The sequence below is a fragment of the Amblyomma americanum genome, chromosome 1 (assembly GCF_052857255.1).
Source record: "Amblyomma americanum isolate KBUSLIRL-KWMA chromosome 1, ASM5285725v1, whole genome shotgun sequence".
Taxonomy (NCBI): domain Eukaryota; kingdom Metazoa; phylum Arthropoda; class Arachnida; order Ixodida; family Ixodidae; genus Amblyomma; species Amblyomma americanum.
Genome location: NC_135497.1, coordinates 128,869,518 through 128,882,661, shown reverse-complemented (window position 1 = coordinate 128,882,661; position 13,144 = coordinate 128,869,518). Strand labels below are relative to the sequence as shown.

The 13,144-nt window shown below is 42.7% G+C and overlaps 1 protein-coding gene across 1 annotated transcript in view; it reads right to left on the bottom strand.

Moving 5' to 3' along the window:
* LOC144113664 (uncharacterized) overlaps positions 1–10,146 on the bottom strand; it is a 28,530-nt gene extending 18,384 nt beyond the window's left edge. Inside the window, exons 1-5 of the mRNA XM_077646874.1 lie at positions 9,967–10,146; positions 6,455–6,579; positions 3,290–3,424; positions 1,241–1,339; positions 1,071–1,146 (exon numbers count right to left, since the gene is read on the bottom strand). Of these exons, the coding sequence (XP_077503000.1) occupies positions 1,071–1,146; positions 1,241–1,339; positions 3,290–3,424; positions 6,455–6,579; positions 9,967–9,997 (466 nt within the window). The 5' untranslated portion in view covers positions 9,998–10,146. The remainder of the gene's footprint in view (positions 1–1,070; positions 1,147–1,240; positions 1,340–3,289; positions 3,425–6,454; positions 6,580–9,966) is intronic.
* Between the last annotated feature and the right edge of the window lie 2,998 nt (positions 10,147–13,144).

Sequence of the window (13,144 nt, the reverse complement as noted above, 5' to 3'; positions counted from 1 at the left end):
CAATGATATAGGTCATCAACATTTCACTGAGTTAGTCATGTGGCAGCAATGATATAGGTCATCAACATTTCACTGAGTTAGTCAACGCTAAGCATATCTGACAATATTTTGTCTAGACTACGCGTTTGCTTGAAAGTGGCCAATCAGTTAGGTGGAGATTTCAACAGCATGGTTCACTTATGGTGATTTATGACGAGTATAATAGCTGACCATCACAGGAAGGTGATCCCTTCTAGAGGGGTTGTCAAGAACACCCCCTTTAAAATTAGTAAACACAGAGGGTGAACTCAAAGGCATATCTATATAGCTCATTTTCCTGACCTGAGAGAGCAGTACGCATATTTGCCTGTATTGAGTAGGCAGACATTATTTCACAGAATCGAATCCTCTAAAACACAGCCTCTAGTAGCAGCTTGTTCACTTCCCCAAAAACAAGAGTGGGCATTAAAGTCTCCAACTACCTGCCAAAGAAGAAACAGTTTATAAGTAATAAAATGCTAGTAGTAGTAAGGGAGTATGTCTGTCTAGGCCAAAAGGTCACGGCAGATTGAACCATGAGAAAAAGAAATGAAAAGGTGAAGAATATGGATTGGAGTACACTGTCTCTAAAAGAAAGAATAAACAAGCATATCCTGGAGCTCACTGAAGGGGCTGAAACATGGAGGGCAATGAGAAACTTAAAATGAGACTAAAAGCAGTGCAGCAAATGGTGGAAAAGAAAAGGATAGGAGAAATGAAAGAGGCGGAAAATAGCAGCAATGACTGGAGAACAAACAACTTAATAGTACCCTAGCTCAAATTAAGATTAAAAATTAACTGAAAGGAACACCTTGAACCGATGGTTTCTTACAGCAACATAGAGCATATCTAGGGAAGGAAAATTTTGGCTGCAGCAAAAAGTCAGCTAGGCAGATGAGATTAAATGTTGCCGGGACAGGGCGGTCATAACTGCCATTAGATATGGCTAATTGGAGATTAATGAAAGAGGAGGGCTTTCTCCTGCAGGAGACAACCTTAACACGGTAATGTTGGTGGCAATGATGATAATTAACAAGAGTTCTAATACAGACCCATCTGGTTTAGCAGCTTTGATTTTTGCTTCAGGAGTTCTTCTGCTAGCTGAATGTGTACTTCAGCCTTGAGTTCCTGAGAAAAAAAGAATGTTTACTCTAATCAGCATCTTTATTTCTCCAGCCTCCAGAAACTAAACTTAATAAAAATGGCAACAAAATCAACTTGCCTGTGTAACTTCAGGCTGATTTTGTATATTCAAAACACTTCCAAAGGGAGATTCAGCAATCAAAACTTGGTACTTCAGTCCTTCGAACTGTTCGATAAACTGGAATGAAACAGTGAATTCAGCATCTGAAGACAGAATCCCTTGTTACATGCTTACATAATCCACAGCCTGAGGGAATAAAATTACACAAAAAAAGCCTGAAAGGCTATTCGAATACCTTTATTAAAAAAAAAATACTGACCACACAAACTAACATGGTAGCCTAAAAACAAAGGCTTTAAGGTTCCTATAATGCATACGTGAAGCAACCTGACAAAGTGTCAATAATATTTGAAATGTATGTAAAGAGAAAGACAACACTTGTGAAAATTACTGCAGCAACACAAGAACCATATACTTCTGCAGAAGGAGTTCTACAACACAGTATAAGAAAAGACTTCTGCTAACATTCCAGACATTCACCAAGACAGTTACTGCAGTAGGGAGTCGGCCTCACCCAAGTAGAGATGTAGTCATGCAAACTTAGCAAAGCTGATGTGAATGAACAAGGCAACGAAAGACGTGACACTGCACGAGTGAACTTTTTTTACGATCTTTCAACTTCAGCAAAAGCTCAGGATTTTCATTCTGACATAACTATTCGTACTGACTCAAATCCTATTGTTTTTTAAAAGCGAAAGCAGACTTTTAAAACAAAGTTCATGTGGCAAACAATGCCACAGCTTTCTGCTTTGATATTGGCTCATGTCTGCCACAGCTTCCAGACTCGAAGATGGTAGGTACCAATATCTGGCTGGTCCAGATCGCTGGTAGCTGGCACATTTCCAATGTCAGCCGATGACGAAAGCAGTCGGGTACACTTCATCATTTGTTTATCGAATTCATTCCACGTGTGGTCAACCTTAATGGGATTAACAGCCCAAGAAATTAACTGCTCCTGCAAGCCGTTCGGTTTCTTCATGGTGCCATCTGCTTGACTGCTAGCACCAGGGACTCATTTCAAGGAAAGCAGCAATCTTTCCTTATCTGGCTGCACCAAACCTTAGCCAGTGCAAACACGCGACAAATATGGCTTGCTGTTGGGCTGGTTGGTTTGCCTAACTTTCAGGAACGAGCTCAAAGAACACCACAGACAACAACCAGGACAAACCGGACACAGGTGCTGAGCCATCTGTTTCATCCTTCCTATTCTTGTATGTGGAGTTTTCTGTGCTGACGCTTGAAAGACACTGTAGGTAACGGTCATAATTCTGCCACTGTTCCTACGACATCTTAATCAGCACAAAAAAATTAGTGAACCAACCGCAGGTAGAAAACAAAGGTTCTCAGTGGGCAGCAGGCAACATTCTGGGGTGACGTTTTTGGGTATTCATTGTCTCCATTAAGCTCCAATTACATGTCATCATCCTCACGCTCTCTACTACCACCAGCACCCAAAAATTTTTATCTCATGACCCAACAGTAATAAACCGCCACAGTTTGCAGGAGGGCCTGGCTGCCTGGAAGTCTGCCAGGCTCATAAGAAAAAGTTGCGAACCATGCACTTTGGACCCACATCAAAATTCACTGGCTTAGTGACAAACAGCTGAGTACTTCAAAACTCAAAGTTAATTTCTCTGAATACATAACCATAGCATAACAAAACATAAAGGAACTTTGAAACAGCACATTACTTATATAGGGCACTGGTGACCCATGCTTAAGCACAGTAAGGAAAGAGTTAATAACGACTATGTCATGGCATGGTCAGTCTTCACCTCTGACATGTGAGACTACACTCCGTAGGTGAAAAGAACTTGTAATTACCTTGCAAATCTTCTTGTTCATTCATATTTTATTAAAAAGTAGTTAAACAGTTAAAAACATAGATACAAAGCAATTGCTGCCCAAAAGTTGTGCTTAAAAGACTTACTAAAATCTCATTACTGAATAACTAAACCAACAATCCTGCCATACAGGATGACTACAAGGCACATCAAATTTAGGAAGCTTCATGATCTGGTACCTCTGCTACAGACAAAAGTGAAATGTAAAGTTAATGTTGCTCACATCCTTTGTAGCGCCTTCCACACATGGCTCCAGATCTTCTTTGCTGCAAAGTGAGATCCCGATGTTTGTCCAAGCATTTTTCAGAACTAAAGCTTGAAGATGTCTTTCTTGTGCAGCCAAAGCATCAGCTTTTGCCTTTTAAAGATAAATAATAAAGGCATTTAAGGACACACAATAAAGGCCTTTGTGACATTTAAAAACTGGATCCTCTCCACAACAGGCAAAGTATTTTACAAGTGATTTGTCGTGCTTCCCACGTGTAGTCTCATCACTGACACTATGATGCCTTTCACCCTAGCTGATATGCTACTGTGTTTATACAGTTACTGTCACATTCGAAAAGTGAGAGCCTGAATTATGCTTAACTAGCCACCTTGCAAGTGCTTTCCACTTGTGCACACAGTGCAATAACGCACAATCAACATAATTATGGTAACTGGCTCAACACTGATGCAAAATGACTTTCAACAACAAGTCACCAAATTTTATTCAACTTGCCTAATTCATTTAAATGCCTAATGCATATAAATGCTCACCATATATCCATTTCAAGCTGGTTTCCTTTTATGAATGAGAGGTGAGAGTTCCACCTGCCATAGTGTGCAACCAACTTTCCAGCAGTTTGCATCTTTCTGAATGTGCATTTAGACTCATTGGTCTTTCACTGACACACTGGCCTACATAATTACTGAAATTGTCATTGCAGTGCAGTGAATATTGCACACCATGACCCCTTCCAAACTACATTCCAAAAATTTTTATATACCTCCACATCACAAAAATTAACAATCAGTATCCTCACATACTGTGTTATCACTCACTCACACAGGTCTCTAATGGAATACCGACACCAAACTCTGGTTGTGTGCCGTTTCTATGTAATGATCTGCAAGACATTACTAAGCATAAATCACAATGTGGAATTTGCCTGCGCCCAGTAAATAACTCATAATTCAATTTCTTTCTCATGCTGTTTTGATTTCAACAGCTGAACAGTGGCTGCGACATCAACTTGGACTTCAGGAAAAGTGGGGCACAAAAAAAACTGTGATACAATCACTGTCTGTTCATTCCAGCTTTTGGGGCAGGCTAGTGCAAGAGTTGGGCTGAATTAAAATGATGAAGCAGCAATTATATTGCATTTTTGATACTTCATGTGACATGAAGTCTTGACTCCCATCATACGGCTGTCGAAATAGAAACGTGACAGAAGAAATATTATTTTCTGGATGTAAGTGCATTCCATGCAGTGATTCATGTATACTAATGTCTTTAGCTTCAACTTCAAGGGCGCAGAAAAAAGCACCACATAAAATCTTTTGCTGCTACTGCGAACCTTTCATCTGTGACTTAGTTTTTCACAAATACATTTCAGCTCAAACTTCTGAATAATACACAGACACTATAGATTTCATGACATGGATAAAGAAAGATGGTTCATAGGTGCTGGCACCACTGGTGGTGAACTTGTAAGCCAGTATGATGAAGCTTCCACAATACCAAGGCATACATAGGTCTCAGTGCCTGTAGATATGAAATTAAAACAGGTTACACCTGAGCAGGCACTGTATGGGCATGTCTGCAAAGCCCTTCAGATAACTATAGAGTCAGGCTTTTGCCATTTAAAAGATTTCAAGGACAAAAATTGTGCTGTAATATTGTGAGAAACTACTGAATGCATCTCTTATCCCATTCAGACTGATCCCAAAGGAAGTGAAAATTGTCTGCGGAACCAATTTTTCAAAAAATGCAGGCTGTGCATGAAAATCTTGAAAATCTTATCAATGCAAAGTTTGTTACTGTATCTTTACTAACTAATTGACAAACAAAGTGATGCAACTACCAGCCCAGCTAGATCCTTCCTGTTGATTCCTGATGCTTCATATGCAGGCCTTTCATTTCTGGGTATTTTTTCCAGAATTCAGGAGCATAAAAACCGGGAGATATTTTTTTGCTTAAATTCAGGTACAAATGAAGGTCAGCAAAAATTTCTATAACTTCGGTTTTTCCAGGTCCTTTTTCTGCAGCAAAATACAGTATACTATAAGCGCTCGTTTTTGTGCATGACACAAACTACCCTATTTTTTACTCAATATTTCCCAAACATAGAAATTACAAGTTGCGAAGAAAAGAACTGTTCATCAAATTAGATTTTTTCTCATGTATTGCGATTATCTTATCGCATAGACTGTCAATCACCTACGTAGCATTTCACGTGCATGCAACACCTGCCTGCTTTGCACCCAGCGAACACAGCCATTTAACATCATAGAGGCTTAAGAGGAAAGAGCCCTGGTGCAAGACGTCATTAGCGTGGATGGTGTTTGATGCAAGATGCCAAGACGCCTGAGCAGTACCTATGTTTTGGCCTCTCACTTCTAAAAGTTACTTTTCGAACATTTCCTGAAGATTAACAAGTGCTAAGAAACATCTAAGATCTCCAGTTTAACAAACACTATTCTGGTATAAGCACAGAATATCTGTTAACTTTTGCGGAGTGTTTTCAGATTTCTTCAGAAAAATGTACGTTCTCCATGCCCTTTCATATACCTATACTAACATCTTAATGAGTCCCTTTATTCCCTTGTCTTTGCCTGTGCACTTTCAGGAAGAAATCAGATTTAACTTGATTACTAAGAAATGTGTTCGGTGCACAAGAATCGAATAAAATCTGGTTTTACCCAAAAATGAAGGGCTCTATTCATATATCATCTAAAGCAATGATCACTTTTTGCCTTCAAAATGTTCACAATTGATCTAGGCATCCACAATCCCCAACTTACACAGCTTGCTTCTGCAAACTTATGACTTTGTTATGGTCATATAATTTTACTACTGCCTGCAACAGCCATGAGCTTAAAATTCTCTCAAACATAGTTCTGCAGCCCTTTTGAAGAAACTTTCCAGCCAGCACATGTTCACATCAACTGGCTACTTTTGCTGCTTCAGTAATCTGTCACTAAACTGCATAAATCATAAGCATGCACCAAAAAGATTAAAGCTAATACCATTTTAAGTTTTTCCATCTGCAGTTTTCTCTCTCTCGCTCTTTCCACACACACACACACACACACATGCACACGCACACACACATGCACACGCACACACACACAACAAACTAATGTGAACAGAAAGAGGAAGTCTAGCATTCACAGGGTAACATACCTTCTCCAGTTTACGGCGAGTATCATTAGTGACTACATATTCTGCTCGCTCCTTCAGTTTCTCAAGTACTTCGAGAAGTTCTGGGTGCTTCAAAAAGTCATCGTCAGAGCAATCCTCTGTGACAGCTGCAAGATAACACGAGAGCATTACTAAATTAAGCTTCAACGCAAGCACAGTGTGGAAGCACACCACAAAATGCCAAGATAGCTGAAGGCAAGTGTCCACTCCAGCTCGTATTTTCTTTCATTCGACATAAAAAGAGACACCCTAGTAAATTTCACTTACTGCTCGATATCTTAGAATAAGCTCCATAGGACAGATAAGGTTCACAGGAGCTTTCAGAGCTTCAGAGTATTTATGCAACACCAAAAAAAGAGACGACATCTGACACACAAAGTGGGCATCCCAAGGTGGCGATCAAACGTGGGCATCTTGTAAACTATAGTAGGTTACAACTCAAGAAATATGCAGAAAATGTCCTTCAAAGAAAGCCCTACAGCTAATTGCACAGATTTATTGTCGTAACGGTCAACCACGTTGTGCCTGTTATTGGCCTTGGCAGGTGCAAGGCACTAGACAATGATGCCATGAGAGTAGATCGACCCCCGAGGCATTATAGCCGCTTAGTTTTAGAGTTGTATCCGACTTCAGTTCCATGCCGTATAACATTTTGCATGTCATCATGAGGCGCTTTTTCTCATTGTGCTGGGAGTAAGTATGGAGTAGATGGTTTCACATAATATATATTTCTAAAAAATTGTTTTATACTGTTAGCATACCTGGTGGCTGAACATAAAAAGTTGTAGCAGCAATTGATGATGTACTTCCTTTTCAGTTACAAAACGACATTGTAATAGTAGCATACCTCAGCCTTTAACATACATAGCTGTTGCACTGTATGAAAGATGTCCTTCGAGGTGTCAGCTGCAATATTATTTTCTGAACAACTACCAGTTCCAAACAAATACCAGCTCCATGCCGTATAACATTTCGCATGTTATCATGAGGCGCTTTTTCTCATTGTGCTGGGAGTAAGTATGGAGAAGATGGTTTCACACAATATCTATTTCTAAAGAATTGTTATTATATTGTTTGCATACCTAGCTCACCTCAAATAGGTGTTTATGTTTTAAAAACAAGGCACAACATCACTTTTATTACTTCGGTTTTAGTCCTCGGTAACGCTGCCATATCACGGATGTCACCAAATGCTTCAAGAGGGTAGAAAATTATATAGCTTATTTGAAAACAGTTTTCTGGAAAAAACAAATGCACCTAACGAGTAAAAAATGCACCAAGATGGCTGAAAAATGGTTAACAAAGTTTTCAATGCAAATTCACAAAAATTGTCCTTAGCATCACTTTAAAACTTACCAGAAAGCAAATAAGCCCATCAAACAAAAAAAATCCCATTTTCACATCCTAAGCGAACATAACCCGTATGTTCTCGTTGTGCCCCTGGATGCGCACAATAAATATGCTGTAAATGGACAAAGAATTGTTGCCTTGCTGTTTGATGCAGGCAGTAGCACTATTTCCATGCAGATATAATTCACAGCCCAATTTCAAATGGTTTCTTTATTTCTGGAATGCTAGTTAAAGCACTGTTGTAGATTTGACTGCATGAAGAGTAGTTCTGGAACCCGTGTCCAAAAATATGACCCCAGATTTACTGTACTTTAAGCTGAGGTAGGGCAAAATGATCCTCTAAACAAATTCGATGTTCATTTTTCACAGTCAACGTCTAAACACTGAATTAAAGAACCTCATTTCATCATCTACTTCTGAAAAAGAAAGATCAGGCTTAGTTGGGTTAAAATTAATCACACAGCAGACACATGTCAAAATTATTAAAGCTAGTTACACATTATGGGTCGTTTACAACTTGTGTACGTATTTCATTCTTCCAATAGTTACAATAACTGTTACTAATGTTATCACAATCATGCACTACACACAGATGTACAGCTACAGTTCTCCATATGAATTACATGTGCACACACTTGAGTAGAGTTTTTTTTTTTCTTTGAGCATGCAGGTGAATGTGACAGTAGCATTTACTGATATCAAGTAATAAACCATTCAGTATTCTCATATGTGCAATAAAGACAAAAGCAATAAATGTTTTGAATTTTGAGCAGTTGTTCAGAAATGAATATCACAGCTGACACCTCGAAAGATATCTTTCATACAGTGCAACAGCTATGTATGTTAAAGGCTGAGGTATGCTACTATTATGCAATGTCCTTCTGTAACTGAAAGGGAACTACAACATCAGTTGCTACTACAAGTTTCTATGTTCAGCCACTTGGCTGCTGCTACTGTAATATGTACCATACATGCATATATTTGTGCTGCCCTTGCAAGATGTACCCCCTGTGGCCTTGTGTTCACACTGTGTTGTTGTGGTAGAACTGCAGCTCTCTTTTGAGGCAATTTTCTGCTCAGATGATGCATCACTGGCGACCTTGCATAGGCGTGGTCACTTGGAGCAGTGGTGACAAACGAGAAAAAAAACAAGGTGCAACACAACACATTTTAGATGGGTGCCAGAGGGCAGATACAAACCATCCAAAAAAAAAATTAAATCTGTGCATATCCAGGCTCTGATGAATTGATTCCTTCAATTTGTATTTAAGGATGTGTAGGTTAGCAGAGAACGAACTGAGAAAGAGGTGATTAATAATACGAATTAAAAGATAGCCAGAATCTCCTGCCAATATTACCAGCAATGACCTTTTACCTCCTTTATGAAAGGGAAGGATTGCAGCGGGCCCCCTTTCAATCCCATGTCTGAACCTTGACACCAGTACTACGTGGGGTTTCGAAGATAAGTGATGTTTGATGTTGGGCCATTGTTCCACGTTTTCAGGTTGGCACCATTTATTGCATGAGCCACAGTTTACTGTAAAAGCATTCGCTTTGCAACCGTACACACTGATGTCCTTATTTGGGGTAAACGCTGCAGTTGACTACAGCGAAAGTGAAGCTACAAATGCGTGGAGCTGCATATGCATAGGCGCTTGCTAGCTGCACACATTTTCAGCTTTCAAGCACCCAGGGCACATGTTATGTTCACCAAAGATAAGTAATAAGCCGTGGCGCAGTTCAAGCCATTTGCGGGGGGAGGGACTGCTAACGACTGTGTCGAGTTTTGGAAGCATTAGAGCGCAGACTTTGTTATCAAGGTGAACACACATATGAAGCAGTCTGCTTCTTGTATGTACAAGTTAGCTTCTTTATCGATCTAGACGTTTTCAATGTCCACAAAGTAGTGTAAAAGCATACGCGTATTCCCTGGAGGCGCAAGTGCCTTTCAGCATGTGTTTAATGCAGCGTGAATTACCCACGGTGGCGCACAGAGAAGTCTGATAGAAAAGTGAACATTTCCAGTCCTAATTCAAAATCGCAACGATCAGTCTCAAGTTCTCAAACAAAAATCTAAAACATGGTGTCGAGAAAACCGACACCAACGATGCTATCGACAGGAAAATGCGTTGGAGAAAGCTTACCTTTGAAGGCATCGCTCATGGTAGCTTCCATCGCTCACCCGTGGAGAAGTCAGTAGCAATATACTCGGTAAAGAGGCAAGCAAAACGCTCTGAGCTTTCGCAGCATAAAATCTAACCTCGTTTACAGTTTCAAACATTGCCTTAAGGATCGAATTGGCTTTCGGTTCAAGGGCTTGCGACGGCTTTGTCAAGTTTCGGTTTCGGCCTTAACCTGTGTTGTCTGCATCAAAATTTCAATATCATAGCCTTTCAGCCACCAACGTCACCATGTTTAGCACTTGGCCGCTAGGATTGTTGTTATACAGAATTTTTCCTTCCTTCATGTTACACAGTAACAGCAAGAACGCGCTTTAATTTATGCCATTCAGATATTGAGGAAGCTATAGACGTCAGATTCCCAATTTCCTCGCACATGCATGCATACACCGAGTAATTATTACCATTTTAGTGAAGGATCGGTTTCATAGAGCTGAAAGGGGTTTTTGGGAAATACGTCCGCTGGATTATGTATTTCCTAACGTATGGAGAGCATGATAAGTGGATTTTTTCACATCGGTCAAAATTTAGCGAGATGTTACACGAACCATGCTCACATGGAGTATTGCGCACAGTCATCCATACATTTGTCTAGAACGCTCGAAAGGCGCACTCTATTGGGCATTTATGACAATCAAAGGTGCGTACACGACCCAATATAGTTTTTAAAGACATAAGGAGTTAAACAAAATCCGTGGGAGTGTGTATTATAAGGTACAGTATCGTAAATGGCACTAGTGTACTCCACTGTGCGCGTGACCATGATCAAGCTCCGCGAGAAACTCAGTCAACGAAGGCCTAACAAACGCCTGTATGCGGATGACATTAAACACTGGGTCGCTAAAGGAAGCGACTGCCAAATCGACGAAACATTGCAGACGGACAGGGGGCTGAAATGCTAGCCACAAAACTCAGAACTACTGCTGTCCCAACCGCTCCCGGAAGGACACGAAGAATGAGAAACCGCAAGTCTCCCTTACGGCCGGAAGGCATCCATTTAGTATTGGGACCGCTGATCCAGGCAAATTGACGCAACAGGGAAACAATCAGAAAGCTCGAAGGCTGCGCTCGGCAAACCGTGAATCTCATCAAAAGAACCGTTCGGCACGTTCGAATGGCACCTGAGTCGAATGGCATTCGGACTCGACGGACTCCAGCGGTGCTATACGACACTTTCCAAACGAATCCGAAAGCTTCAGCTAGTTCTCAGTGCAACGACGTCGACGGCGGCGGTCACTGCGGTCACACTAATGCGACAACGACACTATCACTGTCAACAGCAGCATATGATTGTAGCGGGACAAGTTTTTTACGTCAACGACACCGACGAATCCAATGGGTGGACGATCAGCCTTCATGTCCTCGCAGCTCGGCGATTGAGCGAAAACACGCTGATGAGGCGACGGTGTGAATATATTCACACTTCTACCTTGTGCATAATGGAAATAAGCGAAGCGGACGGCTATATTTCTCATGTGCACTCTTGAACACTCACCAGCGATAAGCGCTAGCCAAATTAATGTTAGTCGACTGTGACTAGCTTCTTTCCCGAATTCCGCGACGACTAGGCCTAGCGAGTCCGCAGTGGTCGGTCTGCGATTTCGGCGGTTGTGAAGAGCGAATTCGCAAGTGTTAGCGAATGCAGATGGTCAACGAGTGTAGTTTTGACAACAGTGATCTGAAATCACCTATTGCTTACATCGCAGGGCGCACATACGATGGACGGGAAGCGCCAGGCTGCCGAGCACTGCTTTACAGCCAGCAGCAGTCTTGCTAGTTTGTGAATAACAAGTCAGGCCGTTTCAGCCCCCAGTTAAGCGCAAGGCGCAAGCTGAAAATGACCCCAACAACTCGGTGAGCACAGCTGCACTCACTCAGCTAACCTGGAAAACGGCGTTCGGAGGCCAGGCGAGCGGACGCGCTTCACATGCGCTCCGCAAAGTTTGTCCTTTACGACCGGATTTACTCATCCCAGCCGTCTGAAACTAGTGTCATCAGCCTCCGCTTCTCGTCAGGAACCTGCCGATACCAACCTTTCCCGATTTGGACCACCACATTAAGAGGCAAGTCCATATCTTTTCATCACCCCGCTGCGCTGAGGCTAACTCTCGCGGCGCAGCAGCCGCCGATGCCGAACGCCGCTAGAGACGCAGCTCGGACCACCGGCGCGTCGGCGCCTCGACGGCGGCATGGAACCCATTGTAGTAGAGGGAGAAGACATATCACCCTCGGAACTTACCTCTACTAACGGCTGGCAATCAGCGCACAACAAGCGAAGCTCTAATCGCAAATTCCCTCCCACCCTTACTCCGAATCTGCCTCAAGCCCCGGCCGGGCGCCGGCCCCTGCCGCCCCAACTGTCTTCCCTACGCCACCCCAAGCTCCCCATCGACGACCACAAGATCATCCTCCGTCCCCGTGGCGGCCTCAACCTTCCGACCGTGAACGGCGTTGTGCTTCGCGATGCCATTCTGCAAGCAGCCCGCCTCGGACATCAAGAGGCCAAGCCCAACACAGTCATCATCAACACCCTCCAACATCTCATCCTCATCAACACTCCCGACCCGCAGCGCAGATTCCGCTACCTCAACATCAAGTCCATAATGATCAAAGGCACCGCCTGCGATATACTCTTACCAAGCGGCACTGGAGGACTGCGCCCGCGGCGTGGTTTGCGGGGTCCCTCTCGATCACTCATACGAAGACATCAAGGACCGTCGCAGTCACGGGCGGAACCCTCCAATCCTCTACTTTAGACGCATGGGCTCGACATAGTCCATCATCATCCTCTTCGAACAAGACTGGTGCCCAAGTACATCTACTACTCCTCTGTACTCTATAGGTGCTACCTCTTCAAAAAGAAGATCGAGCACTGCCGTAACTGCGGCGCACTCCGCCCGGCTCCCAAGCAACGCCGCTGTCCCGGCTGCGACCAAGTCGAACCCCCTGAGGACCACTCCTGCACGCCGCAGTGCAAGGTCTGCGGTAATGCGCACCTGACGGCGGACAAAACGTGCAAGGCGCGCTTCCGCACCCCATACCTCGTCAAAAAGAGGTACTGGGATGCCAAGCGAGCCGCCGAGGCAAACGCCAGCCAGATTCCCATCAGTCAGGCTCCACCCCAAAACCGCAACCGCTCCAC